General features: G+C 41.6%; 10 protein-coding genes across 13 annotated transcripts; 7 read left to right on the forward strand and 3 right to left on the reverse strand.

Annotated features, from left to right (window-relative positions):
• Positions 1 to 50: 50 nt before the first annotated feature.
• Positions 51 to 15,610, reverse strand: LOC120445886. Of its 2 annotated transcripts, none has more exons than XM_039626548.2 (4): positions 15,127 to 15,610; positions 13,707 to 14,114; positions 4,888 to 5,776; positions 51 to 694 (listed from the first exon to the last, which is right to left on the reverse strand). In XM_039626548.2, the coding sequence occupies exons 2-4, from the start codon at positions 13,848 to 13,850 to the stop codon at positions 441 to 443; spliced, it is 1,287 nt and encodes a 428-aa protein (XP_039482482.1). In that variant the 5' UTR covers positions 13,851 to 14,114; positions 15,127 to 15,610; the 3' UTR covers positions 51 to 440. The 2 variants fall into 2 exon arrangements, with proteins under 2 accessions (XP_039482482.1, XP_039482473.1); XM_039626539.2 differs by having other exon boundaries at positions 13,707 to 14,117.
• Positions 974 to 2,159, forward strand: LOC120445968. Its single transcript, XM_039626697.2, has 3 exons — positions 974 to 1,286; positions 1,347 to 1,580; positions 1,757 to 2,159. Exons 1-3 carry the CDS (start codon positions 1,125 to 1,127, stop codon positions 2,153 to 2,155), a joined length of 795 nt encoding a protein of 264 aa, XP_039482631.1. The 5' UTR covers positions 974 to 1,124; the 3' UTR covers positions 2,156 to 2,159.
• LOC120445853 lies at positions 2,244 to 4,881 on the forward strand. The gene has a single exon (XM_039626496.2). The coding sequence runs from the start codon at positions 2,244 to 2,246 to the stop codon at positions 4,347 to 4,349; it is 2,106 nt and encodes a 701-aa protein (XP_039482430.1). The 3' UTR covers positions 4,350 to 4,881.
• Positions 6,872 to 7,398, forward strand: LOC120445946 (calmodulin-2/4). Its single transcript, XM_039626630.2, has one exon. The coding sequence runs from the start codon at positions 6,952 to 6,954 to the stop codon at positions 7,396 to 7,398; it is 447 nt and encodes a 148-aa protein (XP_039482564.1). The 5' UTR covers positions 6,872 to 6,951.
• Positions 7,618 to 8,602, forward strand: LOC120445958 (calmodulin). Its single transcript, XM_039626653.2, has one exon. It carries the CDS (start codon positions 7,618 to 7,620, stop codon positions 8,059 to 8,061), a length of 444 nt encoding a protein of 147 aa, XP_039482587.1. The 3' UTR covers positions 8,062 to 8,602.
• Positions 9,888 to 10,287, forward strand: LOC120445960 (calmodulin-like). The gene has a single exon (XM_039626667.2). It carries the CDS (start codon positions 9,957 to 9,959, stop codon positions 10,278 to 10,280), a length of 324 nt encoding a protein of 107 aa, XP_039482601.1. The 5' UTR covers positions 9,888 to 9,956; the 3' UTR covers positions 10,281 to 10,287.
• LOC120445952 (calmodulin-like) lies at positions 10,147 to 11,484 on the forward strand. Of its 2 annotated transcripts, none has more exons than XM_044005980.1 (2): positions 10,147 to 10,287; positions 10,392 to 11,484. In XM_044005980.1, exon 2 carries the CDS (start codon positions 10,500 to 10,502, stop codon positions 10,941 to 10,943), a length of 444 nt encoding a protein of 147 aa, XP_043861915.1. In that variant the 5' UTR covers positions 10,147 to 10,287; positions 10,392 to 10,499; the 3' UTR covers positions 10,944 to 11,484. The 2 variants fall into 2 exon arrangements, with proteins under 2 accessions (XP_043861915.1, XP_043861916.1); XM_044005981.1 differs by having other exon boundaries at positions 10,157 to 10,287; positions 10,395 to 11,484.
• A 385-nt stretch (positions 15,611 to 15,995) lies between the features above and the next one.
• Positions 15,996 to 17,877, forward strand: LOC120445974 (protein RRNAD1). Of its 2 annotated transcripts, XM_039626709.1 has the most exons (5): positions 15,996 to 16,152; positions 16,260 to 16,454; positions 16,516 to 17,333; positions 17,385 to 17,575; positions 17,634 to 17,877. In XM_039626709.1, exons 1-5 carry the CDS (start codon positions 16,072 to 16,074, stop codon positions 17,711 to 17,713), a joined length of 1,365 nt encoding a protein of 454 aa, XP_039482643.1. In that variant the 5' UTR covers positions 15,996 to 16,071; the 3' UTR covers positions 17,714 to 17,877. The 2 variants fall into 2 exon arrangements, with proteins under 2 accessions (XP_039482643.1, XP_039482651.1); XM_039626717.2 differs by lacking the exon at positions 15,996 to 16,152 and having other exon boundaries at positions 16,318 to 16,458.
• LOC120445990 (zinc carboxypeptidase) lies at positions 17,815 to 18,744 on the reverse strand. The gene has a single exon (XM_039626726.1). It carries the CDS (start codon positions 18,728 to 18,730, stop codon positions 17,903 to 17,905), a length of 828 nt encoding a protein of 275 aa, XP_039482660.1. The 5' UTR covers positions 18,731 to 18,744; the 3' UTR covers positions 17,815 to 17,902.
• Positions 18,745 to 18,746: 2 nt separating this feature from the next.
• Positions 18,747 to 19,813, reverse strand: LOC120444150 (septin-2; the record flags this gene model as incomplete). Its single annotated transcript, XM_039623726.1, has 1 exon — positions 18,747 to 19,813. A coding segment is annotated over exon 1 (837 nt), but the record flags the coding sequence as incomplete, so codon positions are not given.
• Positions 19,814 to 20,060: the final 247 nt, after the last annotated feature.

Here is a 20,060-nt window from a genome sequence, read left to right on the forward strand (position 1 = left end):
TATATGTTTGTCTACTCGTGAGAAACTATAAAATACAATCACAAAATGTATGCCATTTGATGTTTTTATGTATTTACATTTGGGACATTAACTAAACAGGAGTGTTTTCAATTACAATCTCGCTGCAAAAACACGGGGACATTATATTTTTCATTAAATAAGTAATAAGAGCTGCACTAAATTGTTATAAGTATTGATAATCTGCACATTTTTAGGCTACGCTTAATTACTGTGCTGTGGTCTGTTCATTTATGATCTTTTCTTGGACGCCAAGTCATCTGCCTATATCTGCTTAAGTGGGAATCGGCTTCCCTTTATCTAATTTATATCAAGAACTCTCATTTCCTTCAAAGTACCTAGTAATCTGCATTGGCTCCGTCAGCTCCTGAGTTTATGCTTTGGCCATCCCCTCGTCCAGTTCAAATTTCAGGTTTCCCAGTTCAGTCGTCCGTAAACGGATGGTCAGATGTCTCGCTGCTGTTGCGCCGCCTGCTCTCCAGTATACGGGTCGCCTGCTCCAGGGTCTCCTTGTAGAAAATGTTACGCGGACTGTCACCAGGCAGCGAGTATTCGGAGGTGTCCATTTGGAAAGTGAGGCCCAAAACGATGTTGAAGGCGGACGCATCGTAGCCGTGGCATCCAGAGTATCGGAACATGGGCTTCTTATTGAATTTGCAGCCATTCGATTGGGCACCTAGCAATAAAACAAATTTATTATTACTCCGCTGAGGTACATGGAATATTAGCATGAAAAACGAAACATTTTAGGCTCCCATTTTTCCTATAATCCACACTAAGTTTCCTATAGTCGAGTGCCGCGACCAATAGTCTTAACATAAATTTATCGACCGCTCTGATATATGAGTAATAAAGTAACTCAATTTAAAGCAATAATTTTTATGAGCATTTAACTGAGCTCTGTTTTACACAGCGCACAATGGCTAATCAATATATAATCGAATTATTTTAACAATTTTTTCTTTGTGTGGGGTGGGGTATTTATGGAAACAGAAAGGAAAATGGGGTAAATTAGATAAACGATTAACTGGAAAACTGGCCTTATCAAATAGAAAAATATAAATGGGCATTAGGCGGCGGTAGTGTCACTTGTGTATGATGATGAAATGGACGCGGTATTGGATGTGGAAAAATCAGAAGTCCCGGGCATCGCTGTGCAATGTGACCTACTGTTACCCAACGGTCATATGCAAAGGACCTATGAATTCGACATAACCGATATCGGTCTTCGACGGCGCCTAGTGCGCCGATTCTATGGCATACTAATCGTAGGTTATCCAAGCTCAATTTTAAATTTAAAAAGTAATCTAGTAAACCCATTATTTCAGCTACAGGTGGCCTGCACCTTGCCCTGCCTTGAGTTGTTTCTCAAATATCCTTTGCCTTACAACTTTGTCGTTGGACCATCTATGGTATTCACAGTGTTTCTGTATACGTGTTTTTACATTTGGCGAGATTGGAGAAGACATCGGCCCTACAACCACTTTGTACTGCTTCTGAGCACATTGATTGGATCCTTTAATAGGAGCGTATATCTACTTAACCTGGTGGAGACCCATTGGGTAAGTCAGAATTACTCATTTTGGATCAACACATTTGGTTAAAGTGAATAAACCTGAGTCATGAATGGAGATAAAATAACTGTTTTATTTGTAAAGAAGTTATATTAAAACACCTTGACTAAATACCCAGTGCATTTAACTTGTAAAAACTTCATTACTAGCATTTTGTTTTACAGGTATATATTTATCCAGCCATTCTTATTTTTGAAATCTTGGGCCTAATGCTGTACTCTTCCCAGGAGCGTTTTCGTTTTACCCAGATTCGCGGTATTTCCATAATCTGCCTCATCTTTGGGTTGTTTCTCCTGCTGGCCTACCGATTGAACCGGATGATGGAGGTCTTCTCAGCAATGGCCTGCACCGTAGAAGCGTGGTACGTAATCTACGACACCCACTACATGCTGTGCGGTCGTCATGGCTACAATATTGGACCCGGGGAGTTCGTCTATGCAGCTTGCAACATACATTGCGATCTGCCTAAGGGAATGTGGCGACTGATGAAGATGCTCTTCTTCAGCAAAATTGTAGAGGCCGTTCGCATGTTCCGCGAATGCTTCAGGACCGAGGTTTGCTGATGGAAACTTGGTTGGCTTGAAAATTGTTTATTTTTCGGTTAAGTATAAGCTGTCAAAATTGTTTAATAAAGTCATTCTATCTCAAAAAATGCCACTACTTTTTCAAGGCCTATCAAAATCAACGCCTAATCCAGCGCTTGGGCTTGAGATAAAAGGGTGGTTGACGCACGCTCGCAAATGTTTTAGCAGGACTAGAATAAACGCTGGCTCAGAGAACTATGAAAGAGTCTTAAGACTCAGTAAAGAATCCCCAAAACCAGTGAACGGAAAATTGAAACATCTTGCGAAGTCTTTGGGCAATCCTAAAGGGGCCCTGCACTTAAAGATTCCGAAGTGGAAGAACTTCAAGACTCACATCCGCCAGCTTACACACATGTATGCCCCTTACAAGCAGCTGTTGAAGAATTCAAAATCAAGAAAAAATGTCCCTAGAGTGAGGGGAAAGCAATTCATTGAGCTGAGGAAACTTCCTAATAAGAAATATTTCCCAATTAAGGCAACTAAAATCAAAAAACACAAGATTAAACCACTATCGAATCCGATACCTAGAGCAACACCTTTAAGCTTACGGTTACCTGTCTTAGGCCTTAAAGAGCTTCTTAATGGACTAATAAGCAAGTATGTCTTCACCAAAAAACAGGCAAAAAAACTTAAGAAAAGAAGTCAATTTAATCGCAAGCCTAAGAAAATGTATAAAAGGGACACTATGAACAAGTCTAAGCTCTTCAAATTATCCTTACAACATCAAAAACAAAGGAGAAATGAAATGAAAAATAAACTGATAGAAGTGGCTTCAGTGATGCAGGAGCTTGGCGAGCTAAAAGGTATAAAGAATCTTAAAAAGCTAACTGAGAAAATGCACGGAACGATTTTAAAGAAGTTATCACGAAGTGCCATTAATTGGCAAACCGAGTACGGAGATCTATTAAAGTACAAGTTTCAAAAAAGTTACATAAAACGCGATAAAATTTCATCAAACAGAACGATTTTAAAGAAGTTATCACGAAGTGCCATTAATTTGCAAACCGAGTATGGAGATCTATTAAGGTACAAGTTTCAAAAAAGTGGCATAAAACGCGATAAAACATCATTTCCTGAATCATCGAAGACAACAGCAAAGAGAAAAAGGACAAACGAAATAAAGTTGACCAAATCCTGTGGGAACAAAGGATTTAATTTCAAGCTAGGCAAAGGACTAAAAGTCCACGACTATGGTTTCAAGCATCTCAAGAGGGGAGTTTCAAAACATGACGCTATCAATGATTCCAAAACACACTCACCGAGGGAGGCAGAAATTATTTCTAATCGCAAGGCCTTCCGTACTATGGACACGAATCTGAGAACTTCCACTAGACAAACTGCTACTAACATATTCCTTAACGTAAACAGACTTAGTGACAAGAAAGTGAACTCAAAGTCAGAACTTTTGGACCAACTAAATCGATTAGAAACTTTAAGACATTTGAATAGTGAAAATTTTGAGTACCTTGAGGAATCTGTTTCGCCGTTGGGCTATGAGATTTCTGAAAAACTAAATAGAACATTTGCGTCGATTAAAAGAATAAATCAGTCCAAGGCGAATGCAGCGCAGTTGACTTCAGACGGCAGAGATTTGCCCTTCGACTTTTTGCCTTACGATGATTATCAAGTAAATGTGGTTCCCTTTGCCGACAAGAAACCCCAACCTCTTCATCACCGAAGAAAAAAACGATCTAAAAGACTTATCGTTCCCCAAACTGAAGCAGGTACGCAGACTGAATACAAGTGTGAAATTTGCAGTTCAATGCAAAAATATAAGAACGAAAACATATCACCTTTGATTGTGGAAATGGCAATGAAAAGAAATTTCTTAAATCAACGGCAATACTACATGGAAAATCTTAAGAATAGAAAATCTAAAGCGCCAGATGTTTTAGAAAAAGGGGAATCTAAATCCAATCAAAGCGATTATAACCCGCCACACAGAAATCATTGCAGTGACAAAGATACACATTTGGATTCTCGTTACCCCAAAATCATTTCCGAAACCTATGAGAACCTTACATCTCCCCTCCGGTTTGATAACTACACTCGAGAACTATTCGAGGCTTACAGAACTCTCGATGTGAATAAAATACTATCCCGATGTTATCAAACACTTTTTGAAGCCGAGCAACGAACGAACGGAATATTTTCTAATATTTTTCGACCATGAAGTACCAAAATGTAGTCAATCAATGAAAAGCAGAAATGAGCAGAAATTAGCATGTTCTTTGTTTGAATGAACCAATTGAGAATGAGCTCTGTGTTGAATTCGCAGAATTCGCAGAAGTGCCAGGAAGTGAACACAGAGTTCATTTTAAATGAATTCAAGGAAATTAACGCTTTTTTGTATTACAATTTCACTTATACTTGGTAAACATTATAATCACCAGCCACAATGTGCGTATTGTTGACTACTAAGTTTGGGAAATGGCGGTCAAATAAAAATGAATTGTTCGTTAAGAAAAGCAATGTCACGTTTGCCATCAATCCCAATTCAGACGGTAATTACATAAATTTTCCTGATGTGAGTTCCATCAACGGAATGCCGTGCAAATGACAGTTATTAGTTGACAAGCCCAGCCCCAAAGGAGAGATTGGGGTGGTGGTTTGAACGTATGTTTGATTGATTTATACTGGTATACTAGTATGGTGAACATTTCTAATGACGGTTTTCCATATCCCGAAGCCACCACCTATCGCCGACTCACCGATTGGATCGATGCACTCAAAGGTGAGGCAGCACTTCAGCCAGGGAAGCATGATCTTCTCGGTCACTAAGGAACTGTCCGAGAAAAAGACAGCATCCAGGTCGACCATCCGAAGAAAGTTAAACTCCTCAGCTTTCGACTCAAAATAGTCGAACATTTTGGGATGAGTCAGAGAGGATACCGCTGTCGCTGTGTTCCATCCAAGGACTCCAGCGGACTTGACTTCAGCTTCTCCCACTCCTGGATTCATAACGATGCTTTGCAGATTTCGCAGTTGGGTGGAGCCTCCGCGTACACGCATGTAGTTCTCCAAGAAAAGAACCGATCGGGCACGCATTAGACCGTCCTTAATTACAATGGGACGGTAGGCGTGCGTCCGCTGATCAGCGACGAAGGAGGGGAACTCTGATAGATCGTAGGTTATCACCGAGCATCGGCTGTTATTGCAGTAGGCGCCCAAATCCCGTAGCTGCTCCTCGGAAACGCCCAAATCGTAGATTAGCAGGTACTCGCTCGGAAGCTTTGCGGCAATATTCTGGGCGAGCAGAATAGCCGATGCGGCCTGCCCCTCAAGCACATAGCTGACGATTGTGAAGTTGCTCTTTGTACCGTTGTACGGCGTCGTGATCCGCTTCCGCTGGCCCTTTTGACTACCGAAGGCAACAGCATCCTGTGGACGCCGCAGTCCTCGCAGTTCGCTAAGCTCCAGTTCCGCTTTTGTAGCCGGCGCCGAAACATCTGTCTTTGGCAGTTGCTGACCTGATGACCCAATGTCCACCAGCTGCTGCTGTTGGCCGGCAGCGTCATTCGGCGAGGTGAATCCCAGAAGAAGTAAATACTTTGGGTCTATTTCGAGCTTCTTTCGTTCCAAGCCAACGCGAAGATTCTCCTGCAAAAAATAAATTACATTTTTATTAAAATAATATAATAATATATAATAAACTAGAGGTTATTATTTATTTTTCGACAAACGGTTCCCAAAACCCATTCTTAAAAAATTATTAATGTGGTAATGTTAAAAAAATATGACCAGAATATGCCTCGTCATAGGAGCAATTCCAAAACACACATGTGAGACACATTTCCATTATGGCCCTTTAGCACACTTCCTCTGTTCCGTAGAAACTAGCCCAAACAAATACCCAAGCACAACCCAAAAATCAAATGAGTCTCATGGAACCCTCTCGTGCCGATGTCAAATTCTTGTCTATTATTTGTTTTGCCTGTGGATAGAGTGCCACCTTCTCCGCCCCTCCTTCGCAAGCCAAAAACTGGCGTAAGGTGTGCCCCACGCGGACAGGTGACTGGAATTAACCTGCGGCAAAAGGCAGCCGCCAAAGTTGCAGGCTAGGCGCCAAACCCAAATCGCATGACAACCTTGCCCTGCCGATAGCAACCACTACCCTTGTATAGCAGTACACTCAAAACCAAAGTAGTGTTTCGTTTTTACATAGTATGTATGGTGTGATGGTGTTCGAGACTATGCAGATTCATAGATGGATTTTTTAATATAAAGCAGCTTAAAAAAAACTATTGCAAACACAAAATATACGAGATTTTTAAAGGTTCTCGAAATTTTTAAAAGGATCACAAGTCGAGCTGTAAAATTGTAAGATTGGTGTAATTTTTTTTTGTGTGTAGTTTGGGACAATGATTGTGATTGTGCACATTTTCACTCCTGAACTCTTTTCAAAAGCTACTCTCCTTCTGTTAACGAACAACTAGATGAGATAGATACTAGCTGACGTCTGTTGCTGAGCCGCAATTGAAAGCGATCAGCTGCAAGGCCTCCTGGCGCAAGGACATTGGAATCAATCAACTCTGTCCGTGCGACACAGTGCTTATATAACGAGTATATTGATTTTGTGCCATTCGGCGTTGTGCACTCTGCAACGCAGTGATGCCACCGGAGAATGTTTACTTTAACATTTTTCACATTTCACCGCTTTGCCACTGAGTAAGAACTGAATTCAGTGTCAGGACCCTTGTTTGGGCAAAACATCAGTTGACACCCACAAACAGAAATATACAATTCTACCAATAAACTATACAATACCATTTAAGATGGAGGATATTACACAAGAGGAGCAACTCCTGATCCTTGACACCTTCCGCATTTTGGACAAGGAGAACGAGGGCGCTATAACGTCTAAAGAGATGGCGGTGGTGATTCGCGCCCTGGGTCGCCAGCCCAACGACGCTGAGGTTCAGTCCATGATCAACGAGGTCGACTCGGAGGGAAACGGATCCATCGAGGCTCCGGAGTTCTGCAACGTGATCCTGCGCAAGATGCGCGACACGAACCACGAGGACGAGCTGCGCGAAGCTTTCAGGATTTTTGACAAGGACAACAACGGCTACATAACCTCCACCGAGTTAAAAAATGTGTTCACTGCGCTGGGCGTGAAGCCTAGCGACGAAGAGTTGGATGAAATGGTACGCGAGTACGATCTGGATCAGGACAATCACATCAATTACGAGGAGTTTGTTAACATGATGACAATGCGATAGCCTTCATGTGAATATTGTAGCATAACTACTTACAATTTCGTAACAATATTTTCATCATTCTTTTGAACTCTTTTTTACAAATTGTATGATCATAATGTACTTTTCTCCCAGTAGGCGTTTTGTCGGCATTCAGTTTATATTCTCTGTTCGTTGTTGAAGGAGTATACACCAAAAACAAACACTCATACACAACAAATTAAACAGATTACTTTTGAAACAATGAGCAGTTTGACCGAAGCCCAGATTGAAGAGATCCGAGAAGCATTCAGTCTGTATGACACGGCAAGGTCAGGATTTGTTTCCGTCCGACAGCTCGGCGGAGTAATGCGGGCCCTTGGAGAGAGTCTCACCGAGGCAGAGATCTACGATCTGGCCAACGAAAGCGACGTGGACTTTGGTGGCCAGGTACAGTTCAAGGACTTCCTATACGTGATGGCCAAACGACTGGAGGAGCAGAACAGTGTGGTGTGCCTAAAGCAGGCCTTCAAGATCTTTGATCGCAACGAAGTGAACAGCTTTACAATTAACGAAATGAGAATGGTGATGGCTAACCTGGGCGAGAAGATGTCCGAAGATGATTTGCGCGAATTGTTCCAGGACATTGATCAGGATAAAGATGGAAAAATCTCCTTTAACGAATTTGTTGCTGCCATGCGAAGCTAGGCATTCAAAATTGTAGGCACAAATTAAACACGAACCCCCTTCGAAGGAGCCCATCCCAGTCGCGTTTTCTATACGCCTAGACGGCACCACTTGAAATTCCCAACAAATTCCTTTGGGTACCTCAGCACAGCGCCAGAAAGTCGGCAGTTAAACCGTGTCCCACAGAGGTCCAGTTGTGTGTGTCCATGTGGCACGGCGCGTGACTCCGAAACGGTCGCATGTGCCTAATGGTCTCTGGGGGAGTGCCAAGCAATTCGAAAGGGTGATGGCGATGGGCCAGAGCAATCATAAAAATAAGCCACATTGATTACGATGCCAATTTAAATATTTGACCATGCACTGGACTCAATGGTTCTCTTTTGTCAGACCAAGTTTACAAGTGGAATGATTTTGGGTTCAAGTCTTATCGCAACTTGCTCTTTAAATTGCCTTGTTATCTATTGGCACCCTTAATACGCATACAACATAAATTGTTCATGACTCATGTGACAACTTTAAAGCACGCCTTGCTAATAAATTTATTGTTAGTAATGACAAATAATTTCTAAGGTGTAACGTTATTCTGACCTCATTTAAATATTTTAATGCGCCCTCATGCTAATGTCTATTTGTAAAAGAGTACCTACAATAAACATAAAAATATTTTATTTATATTTATTTATTTTATGTCCAACCTCAAACCCCCACCGCAAGAATATTAGTCGAATTACAGACAACCTACGACTCATGCATATTGTTAATCAAAAGTCGAGAGGTCAGTCTGACATTCACATTCTTCTATCGCCAAATATGGATAATTTAAATAGGTTATCGTTCAGCTACAGTTTAATTGCATTACTCTGCATGCGAGTGGCGGTGCGACATTGAACCGATGGCTGTAGGCAATCAATAGGGCTTGTTTACTCCTCACAAAGCTTAATACGAAATATGGGTAATCGCTGTGCAAGCGTATTGATAAAGCCTGCGGTATTTTCTGTAATTTAAGTCCATTAAGAAACTTGACACAAATTGTCACAAATAAAGCAGCATTATTATTTGAAATTAAAAAAAAAAAATTCAACTAATTTTCTAGAAATATTCCATAATTGGCTAATTGACTAAAAAAAAATTCTGCTTGCCTTATATAGCAGTTCCATATGCCCACAGTTTTAATTCCAATTGTTTTTTTCAATCCCAGCACCTGCTTAATTCCCACGAACCGAGCCCTAACAATATGAACTATAAGGGTGGGCTTTACCTATACTATACTCATGTTTCCTCATGGAAATTTGATACTACTTTTAGGTAGTCTCCGGTGTAGTTATTAATACACAAGCACTTAAAAATATATAGTTCGTAATAGAATAGCTAATGCAAAGAACCTTAGCTGTGCTATGAATATGTTACATAAATAAAGTGTGCAGAAACATTCTCCTGGACTTACTGTAAGTGTTTGACATGCATCAAGTACTGGCAGTCGAACACTCCATCACTTTAATGGTAAATCTATATGCTTGCCTATATAAGCATGAAGTGGAAATTTAATCAAACACATATCGTAATTCGAGTTGAATATGTATGGGTAGCAGTACTGGTGCAAGCCAGTTAGGTAAAGAATGCATTTTAAGCTCTATCCGAACAATGCTATAGATTTTGTTGCAATTGTAGGAACTGGTTTACAAACAAAGTGGCTTTATATGCGTTGAAGCTCTTTTCGGGTGGAGAATGATTTTTATAAGATAAGTTGATTCCTATCAAAACAGCGGCATTACTAATTAATGCTTTTATTATCTCAGTTTGCCATGATAGCAACATCGTAGGTTTCTGTTTACCTGTCTGAGATAACGACCAGTTGTAAACTTCGAAGCAAAGCCTCATTTTTACGGCTCTATTAAATTTGCCTCTGTGAATAAGAAATGGGAAAAGAACCTCTTGCTCAGTCCATGATCAACGAGGTCGACTCGGAGGGAAACGGATCCATCGAGGCTCCGGAGTTCTGCAACGTGATCCTGCGCAAGATGCGCGACACGAACCACGAGGACGAGCTGCGCGAAGCTTTCAGGATTTTTGACAAGGACAACAACGGCTACATAACCTCCACCGAGTTAAAAAATGTGTTCACTGCGCTGGGCGTGAAGCCTAGCGACGAAGAGTTGGATGAAATGGTACGCGAGTACGATCTGGATCAGGACAATCACATCAATTACGAGGAGTTTGTTAACATGATGACAATGCGATAGCCTTCATGTGAATATTGTAGCATAACTACTTACAATTTCGTAACAATATTTTCATCATTCTTTTGAACTCTTTTTTACAAATTGTATGATCATAATGTACTTTTCTCCCAGTAGGCGTTTTGTCGGCATTCAGTTTATATTCTCTGTTCGTTGTTGAAGGAGTATACACCAAAAACAAACACTCATACACAACAAATTAAACAGATTACTTTTGAAACAATGAGCAGTTTGACCGAAGCCCAGATTGAAGAGATCCGAGAAGCATTCAGTCTGTATGACACGGCAAGGTCAGGATTTGTTTCCGTCCGACAGCTCGGCGGAGTAATGCGGGCCCTTGGAGAGAGTCTCACCGAGGCAGAGATCTACGATCTGGCCAACGAAAGCGACGTGGACTTTGGTGGCCAGGTACAGTTCAAGGACTTCCTATACGTGATGGCCAAACGACTGGAGGAGCAGAACAGTGTGGTGTGCCTAAAGCAGGCCTTCAAGATCTTTGATCGCAACGAAGTGAACAGCTTTACAATTAACGAAATGAGAATGGTGATGGCTAACCTGGGCGAGAAGATGTCCGAAGATGATTTGCGCGAATTGTTCCAGGACATTGATCAGGATAAAGATGGAAAAATCTCCTTTAACGAATTTGTTGCTGCCATGCGAAGCTAGGCATTCAAAATTGTAGGCACAAATTAAACACGAACCCCCTTCGAAGGAGCCCATCCCAGTCGCGTTTTCTATACGCCTAGACGGCACCACTTGAAATTCCCAACAAATTCCTTTGGGTACCTCAGCACAGCGCCAGAAAGTCGGCAGTTAAACCGTGTCCCACAGAGGTCCAGTTGTGTGTGTCCATGTGGCACGGCGCGTGACTCCGAAACGGTCGCATGTGCCTAATGGTCTCTGGGGGAGTGCCAAGCAATTCGAAAGGGTGATGGCGATGGGCCAGAGCAATCATAAAAATAAGCCACATTGATTACGATGCCAATTTAAATATTTGACCATGCACTGGACTCAATGGTTCTCTTTTGTCAGACCAAGTTTACAAGTGGAATGATTTTGGGTTCAAGTCTTATCGCAACTTGCTCTTTAAATTGCCTTGTTATCTATTGGCACCCTTAATACGCATACAACATAAATTGTTCATGACTCATGTGACAACTTTAAAGCACGCCTTGCTAATAAATTTATTGTTAGTAATGACAAATAATTTCTAAGGTGTAACGTTATTCTGACCTCATTTAAATATTTTAATGCGCCCTCATGCTAATGTCTATTTGTAAAAGAGTACCTACAATAAACATAAAAATATTTTATTTATATTTATTTATTTTATGTCCAACCTCAAACCCCCACCGCAAGAATATTAGTCGAATTACAGACAACCTACGACTCATGCATATTGTTAATCAAAAGTCGAGAGGTCAGTCTGACATTCACATTCTTCTATCGCCAAATATGGATAATTTAAATAGGTTATCGTTCAGCTACAGTTTAATTGCATTACTCTGCATGCGAGTGGCGGTGCGACATTGAACCGATGGCTGTAGGCAATCAATAGGGCTTGTTTACTCCTCACAAAGCTTAATACGAAATATGGGTAATCGCTGTGCAAGCGTATTGATAAAGCCTGCGGTATTTTCTGTAATTTAAGTCCATTAAGAAACTTGACACAAATTGTCACAAATAAAGCAGCATTATTATTTGAAATTAAAAAAAAAAAATTCAACTAATTTTCTAGAAATATTCCATAATTGGCTAATTGACTAAAAAAAAATTCTGCTTGCCTTATATAGCAGTTCCATATGCCCACAGTTTTAATTCCAATTGTTTTTTTCAATCCCAGCACCTGCTTAATTCCCACGAACCGAGCCCTAACAATATGAACTATAAGGGTGGGCTTTACCTATACTATACTCATGTTTCCTCATGGAAATTTGATACTACTTTTAGGTAGTCTCCGGTGTAGTTATTAATACACAAGCACTTAAAAATATATAGTTCGTAATAGAATAGCTAATGCAAAGAACCTTAGCTGTGCTATGAATATGTTACATAAATAAAGTGTGCAGAAACATTCTCCTGGACTTACTGTAAGTGTTTGACATGCATCAAGTACTGGCAGTCGAACACTCCATCACTTTAATGGTAAATCTATATGCTTGCCTATATAAGCATGAAGTGGAAATTTAATCAAACACATATCGTAATTCGAGTTGAATATGTATGGGTAGCAGTACTGGTGCAAGCCAGTTAGGTAAAGAATGCATTTTAAGCTCTATCCGAACAATGCTATAGATTTTGTTGCAATTGTAGGAACTGGTTTACAAACAAAGTGGCTTTATATGCGTTGAAGCTCTTTTCGGGTGGAGAATGATTTTTATAAGATAAGTTGATTCCTATCAAAACAGCGGCATTACTAATTAATGCTTTTATTATCTCAGTTTGCCATGATAGCAACATCGTAGGTTTCTGTTTACCTGTCTGAGATAACGACCAGTTGTAAACTTCGAAGCAAAGCCTCATTTTTACGGCTCTATTAAATTTGCCTCTGTGAATAAGAAATGGGAAAAGAACCTCTTGCTCAGCTAAACATGCAATGCAAAGCGATGAATTATAACAATCTTGCTATGCAATCTATAGTTTTCCTGAGAAATTTCGGAGCAGTGGTTAACCGCAGTCCTCTCAGGTTACCCAGTAGCTCATCGGGCTGTGCAACCGGACTCCGGCCGGATCTAATTAGTGTAAACAGTAAACGCTCTGGCAGGCGAAACGTAAATACAGCCAGCACTGGCCTCGAGTTTTTGGTTGCCAGCACGTCCAACAGTGTTCCGAAATAAACCCGAACCTGGTCAACACCAGCTCCTCTGCTCCCCCGTCTTACAGACGGCTATGTGAGTGATGCTGATGACTTTCGTATGGCTGCCGGCTGTTTGATTTGGCCAAATGTGCCAGACAGCCTGGCGTATCAAGCTTTTGACCAGACCAACAGGACGTGCCCTAATTTGGCTAAGAGCACAGAGTGAGGAAAATAAGCTACATGACAAGTTGTTGCCGGGGGGCGGTACACAGTTCAAGGCCAAGTGTGATGTCAAAAGCCAGACGCTGCCAAAAGCAATTGCCAGAAAAGTCGTGGATGTACATAGGCTCTTGACTATCTACTGATAGTGAAAACTATGAATCATGGCTGATGTGCTTGTAGACCATGGCGATAATTTCAAGCGCTTCAAATCAAAGAACAACAAATGACAAACAGTGCACTGGGGTTTCAGTTTTCCCGATATATCTGTGACAGTTTCAACGCACCAGCACCAGATACGACCAGATAATTGTTATTTAATACCCTTATCTAAGTCATTCAGCATAATTTGGGGCGCGGAGTGTCCGTATCAGGGCCGGGAACTTAAGACCCCCAAACGTGAGTCAACTCACCTGGAACTCTTTGAACTGCTGGTGCGTCTGGACAACGATGTTCTTGAATGAGTCGTTAGGCTCTCCGGCTGGACCGAATGCGATGAAAACGATCGTGGCGATTATCACTCCGATCAGTATAAGGATCAGGTGTTTCGTGCGCATGGCCGCTAAAATTGACTTCGACTTCGCCTTGTAGCCAATTTTGCGGGCAAAGATGCGCTTCAGCGTAAGTGAGGCCTCCAGTCTGAAGGCTTTTGGCTTTACCTTTTGGCCTAGTGGCAGAGTTGGTCTATTACACTGCGTTAGACACTAAACCATCGTTCGATTTTATGACTTGCCACGCAATTGGCCTATTGAGCATTTACTTGTTTATTTCGTCTTCTTCATTATGGCTGTTGTTTCCCGTTGTCAACATTATTGGGTGTCCTGCTAATGAAAAGTAAAAGCACGCATCGTAGAAATGTTAATTTTTCGTGGGTTTGGTCTTTGTTACTTTAAGTAAAGTCAGTTTAATTCAGCATGCTCTCAATAAACCACTCTTTATGAGCAGTTATTACCCTCCTATACATACATACATATATGGGAAATTCGAATGAAATATTTTATTTTAAATATTCTATATTATGGAATTTTTATTATTTTTATTCTGCACGCACTCAATAAACACTTATTTGTGGGGATTTAATATTAATGATATTAATACAAGTCAAAATATTCGTCATATTTCAGGAATTAGAATCAATACATTATTATAACGATTTTCCTATTTTTTTGTTGATGAAAATACGTCTAATTAAGATAAAAGTTAACTTAAAAAAATAGTGAAGTAAAGTAATTTAACGACTTATAAAGTAGTATAGACGATCTACAAAAACTCGAACCATCCTCCCAAAATGGTTCACTTACAAAGACTTTGGCTTGCATTGGTTTTCTTGCCATCAGAAAAAATACAATTCAAATGGTTGGTGATTGCATTTGATGCAATTTGAAATGTGGATTCTGAACTATACTTATGCGCTTCGAATATTTACTTTTTAAGTATTTATACTTATTGCACTTGTTTTACAGCTTATTACAATTTCTTTTAGTGTACTTTATTTTTTAAAGCCTTGAAATGTGAGAAAGATGAAATACGGTTTTGATCACAAACATTTTTTAGAATAACATTTAGTTTTTAAAAACATTATCATTCGTGATCTGGGGTATAAAAAACTGCATCTGCTGAAAACTCGTCGGCTTCATGGGGTTTATTTCTTGGCGCAGTGCCAAAAAGCGTGATGACGAGGGCAAGGTGAGGGCAACATGGCGATGTACGTACGTATGTATGCACACGTGTATCTACATGCATATATTACAACGATGCGGCGGCAATGATATGCAATTTGCGCCGACTTACAGTTTTTAATAGTGCGCTCATCAAAGGGCAGCAGTTACTTACAGTTGCTTTTGTTGTTCGCCGCGTGCAGTTGTTGTTGTTGCTGCAGACTGGGGTGGTGAAAAGGAGAAATTACCGGCGCAGCTTCCATTAAACTTTTCTGATAAGCTCACTCAATGCACGCACTCATACTGATGCACAGAACGACTTGTTGTTAGCCACACTTTTACATAATTTACAGTTTCTGCGGCTTGCGGATTTTACTTTCGGTTTCACCTTTACAACGGTAAATAAGTCGTGCGGCGCGGAAAACAAACAAAACACTTGGATTTGCAGTTCAAAAGACGACTTATTTAGCTCGTTGTTGTTGCCAATAAAAGGAAACTGCGTTTGGCGTTTTCACCAGATTTTAAAGTGGACACAGTGCATCTTCCAGAGGCAACTCGATATTACAGGACGAATTTTAGCAGCTGCATAAGAATCGGCAACTCCGTCCGCGCTTTTTGCTCGATGAAAGTTTTTTATGCAAATTGGTTGGGCGATAGAGGTGGGAAGGCGAGCTGCAGGAACATCGATACCGGGTGATTCGATGTTTTTAAGGCTTATCGAATAATCGGAATAGTGTGAACTCAGCCTGTGTTTTCTGGTTTCACAATATTCTAAATTTAAATTTGGGTTTAGGATATGTTGCTGTGAGATTGGATTCTTATATCTCTTAATCTCTCCTATGATTGAAATATGAAAAAAAAAAGATTTATGTTTACTAATAATAGGAATACCTTCATGTCTAGCATGGCAATAACCATTATTATCTGAATTTATCTAAGTACACCGGGCTTAAATAAAAGTAAAGTATCGCGTTTTGGGAAGAAAACTTTGTTGTCAATTTATCGGCCATTTTTAACTATCGGAAATTAAGCCACACATGGTTGGCAACTTGACTATTAAAAACATTGTGCAGGAGGGTAATGTTTTGATGTACAAATATCTAGTATATCTTTGTTAAAAATGTTGGTTATAAGAGAAAAACTTGAAAAAAGCCTGGAGTTGTTGCAGAAATATGAATGGTTGTTGAATGCCTATGTACTGGTAAGTCATTTTAAATATTAAGATGCTAGATTTGTTTTCTACAATATCCTTACAATATCTCCATTATGAAGTCCTTATTATTTTGATGTAACAATTTTTATTCATAGGACTTTTTCATAGACGATCATTGGGGTACACTTCCAGAGAATTGGCAAAAGTACTTGGAAAGCGTTCAACTGGAAAACCTTGGAGAGTTGCTACAAAATGAGAATACCCAGCTGTCATTACCATCGGATCTGAAGTGCCTGCAACATGAGCTAAGGAAACTCTGCGTCAGCCGAGTACCAAAGAACCCCCCTGATGTTGGTAAAATCCCGTCAGCATTTAATCCGAAATCGGTTTTAAATATCTTTCTTCACTTAGAACTCCTTCCCTTGCTTACTTCTGGATCACCCAAAGCTGAAACACGTATTCCTAAAACGGGTTAAGCCAAAGAAGCAGCATGAAATCATTCGAATGGCCGAAATTTGTGCCCTAAGTCAAAAAAATACTCCTGTCGACTTTATTGTGGACTTTGGGGCGGGTGTTGGTCACCTGGCACGTGTTTTGGGCTACGGATATGGACTGCGAGTGTGCTGCTATGAGATGCAAGCCGATCTCAATCAGCAAGCAACCGAAATTGATTTGAAGCTGGAGTCCATGGCTGCAAAACACCTGTCACAGGATGCGACCAGACATTTTCAGCGACCAGTGCACCTCACACATCGTTTGGAGAGCACCACTAAACCAGAGCAGTTCCTATCTAGCATTCGGATGGCCCTCCAACTAACAGACGACAATTTTCGATTTGGTGTAATAGGCCTGCATCCCTGTGGCAATCTTGGACCGACACTGATGCGCATGTTTGTCGCCTGCCCGCAGGCCAAGTTTCTTAACTTTGTGGGCTGTTGCTACCAAAAAATGACCACACAGGCAACCCATCCCAGGGGGCAAGTGCATGGGTACCCATTGAGCAGAGTACTCAAAGATAAAAGCGGGTGCCAACTGAGTTACGAGGCCCGTGAGATCTCCTGCCACGCCATCGAGGTGTATCACGATCGTCTGCTGATTGGGGACTACCAACATCTCCGCATACACTCCCTAAGAGCCGCAGCAGAACGAATAATAGTGCATCAGTTTCCAGAACTTCGTCACTGTGCGCTGCGAAATGTAAAGTACTCACCCGGCATGACGTTTCACGAGTAAGATAACAAATTCGAAAGATATATACAAATCTAAACCATGTTTTGCAGATACTTCCAGAAAGCGGTACAGGGTACTCGCTTTGAAGGTCTGGACAGCCGTATTCTAAAAAAAGAGCAGACGGAAACAGATTTGGCCAACTGGCAACAAATAGTTTCATTTTACACACTTCGATTAATGATGGCTCCGCTGGTGGAGAGTATTATTCTTTACGATCGCTGCCTGTTTCTAATGGAAAATGGTATAAATCATGTTTTAAAGGCAAACTATATCAATTACTCAAAGCATTTATCTTGCAGAATGCCAAGTACAGATAAAGGCCATATTTGACCCGCGCCTGTCGCCTAGAAACCACATAACCAGCGCCTTGAAGACGTAGATTAAGTAGGGTAGAATTACCCTAATCTGACCATATATCACACAAAAGCGACCCGTCTGATCCTTATCGTTTAACGCTTTAAATGTAACCACAACACAAACTTTTGCTTTTATGTCTGTTTATTTTTATAAAGATAAGGTTTATAAACCGTTGAACGTAGAAAATGATTACTTCCGAACATTATTGTGCTTACTTGTAGTAGCCCTTCTCTGCTGCCGCCTCCACGATGGTACGAATGGCAGTGAAGGCTTCGCTGGCAGTGGGCTGGATTTGCACAGCGGGCAGGATGAACAAGTCTTGGCTATCTGGTGGACCACGCAGCTCGAAGGTGTAGGCAATCGGAATACCGGCTTCTGCATGCGCCCAATCCATGCTGCCGCCACTCGACGGGTATATGGTCTCATACAGGCTACCACTCACGTAATCCCTACCGCTCTCGGCCTTGATTGCTGCCGATGCCTTCTTACCAAACTCCTGCAGGTCATCGTAGTTGGACACCCGCTCTTTGGTGTAACCATATGGGAACATTAGCATTTGAGAGTAGGAATGAAGAGCAATGTATGTCTTTATTTGCTCTTTGCCCACATTTGCGCGAATGAACTCAATCAAGCGCTGGGTCTCCAGTTCGCTTCCAGCGGAGGGTCCAGCATAATCGTAGCGGGTGGGGTCGCTGCTGGATCCCGTCGAGTTCCAGTTGTCCGGGTAGTTCCTGTTCAGATCAACCCCACGGCAGGTTCCAAACAGCTGACGGTTCTTGCGCCACATTCGGTCGTGCTCGAATGTGTACTTGTAGCCATCTGGATTGACGCAGGGGAAGATAATCCAGTTGTACTCGTTGGCCAGTTTCTGCACATTCGGATCTTGGGAGGTCAGAAGCTGGTTGATGATATAGGTGGCAGCGGCTGGGGCAATCCACTCCCTGGCATGAATTCCACTCTCAATAAAGATGGCCTTGTTATTATTATTGCTGGTCAGCTTGACGCCCTTGATTGCGTTGCCCTGAGTGCTGGTGCCCATATCCAATACGGTCACCGCGCAGTTTCACAAAATCGCAGTGCGACTCGTTTTCTATGTGCACCGCTCCCCAAGGATATTGACGGGCACGAACCTGCTTACCGGCAACCTTTACGAACTCCGTACTGCCAACAACGGCAAAGGGAAGATGACCGTTCATCGAGGCATTGGTTTCGGACGCAGTTTCGTCGTCCATGGGAAACTGGTAGATACACACATTGTTCCGCCGTAGTTCGTTCATTATTCGTTCCTTAAAACCTGGCAGCTCCGACTTGGAGATTGTGTCGGCCTTCGCGATCACGGGAATGATGTTTACCCGAGTGTCCAATTGCTTCATGCACACCAAATCCATAGCTTTCAGACCATGGCCCGTGGGGCAGATGAAGTACAGGCAGGCGTGAACGCGTCCATCATGAGCACTGGCCATCGTCCGCTGAATCTTGAGCTCTTCCTGCAAATACGCTTCGAACTGGCTGTCTATGTACTCCACCAAAGCCTTGTAGCTGTCCGCTTTATTAACCTGATCGCCGTATCCGATCGTGTCACAAACGGTCAGCTTCAAGCGGACGTTGCTCTCCTGCAGCTCGTAGGTATTTGCCTTCAGCTTCACATTGGGTAGGCTGTGCGGGCTCGGTGTGGATCCAAAGTTGGTATTGAACAGGGTGTCCATGAGCGTGGATTTCCCGAGTGCAGTCTCGCCGATACACAGAATGTTGAAGTTAAACCCATTCTGGACGCTCTTGTTGACCAGCTGGTCCGGTAGCGTGTCGAACCCCACGTGACCGCTCAATTGAAGCTGCCTGGGGGCTTTGGTCACCACCTCCTGCGTCTTCTTTTCAGTCAATAGATGAACCATTTCGCTATTGCTTTCGTTATTACAATGCCAATACCCAGCAACAGGCGCCACTCTTTATACCCGAAAATCTCGTATGTGCAGCCTTTGTAAACCCTAGTTATTTTCTTTTATTAAACCGTTTGGGTTTTCCTACATCTGGTGGAATACCGAGAATTTTACTGCATCTAACAGTTTTCTACCTGTGATTCCTTTTACCTGAAGCCTTGACGGTTTTAAATGCAGTGCCGCCTTAGTTACTTATCGAGGCAGTTCTGCCCGATTGCATCGACTAAAAACAGCAAACTTTTATAGCCATAAACACTTACACATCCGGTGTAAGTCGCGTACATTTATCCTGTTTTTGTTATCTCACATGTTCAAAGGTTCAGAACAGAAAATATTTGGGCGCTGGTACTTTAGCCGATACATTTATTATTTTTATTCTTAAGTTCACAAAAATGTACATTGAGAATTTATATTATTATAACTATTATATTA

This window comes from Drosophila santomea, chromosome 2L, assembly GCF_016746245.2.
Source record: "Drosophila santomea strain STO CAGO 1482 chromosome 2L, Prin_Dsan_1.1, whole genome shotgun sequence".
Taxonomy (NCBI): Eukaryota; Metazoa; Arthropoda; class Insecta; order Diptera; family Drosophilidae; genus Drosophila; species Drosophila santomea.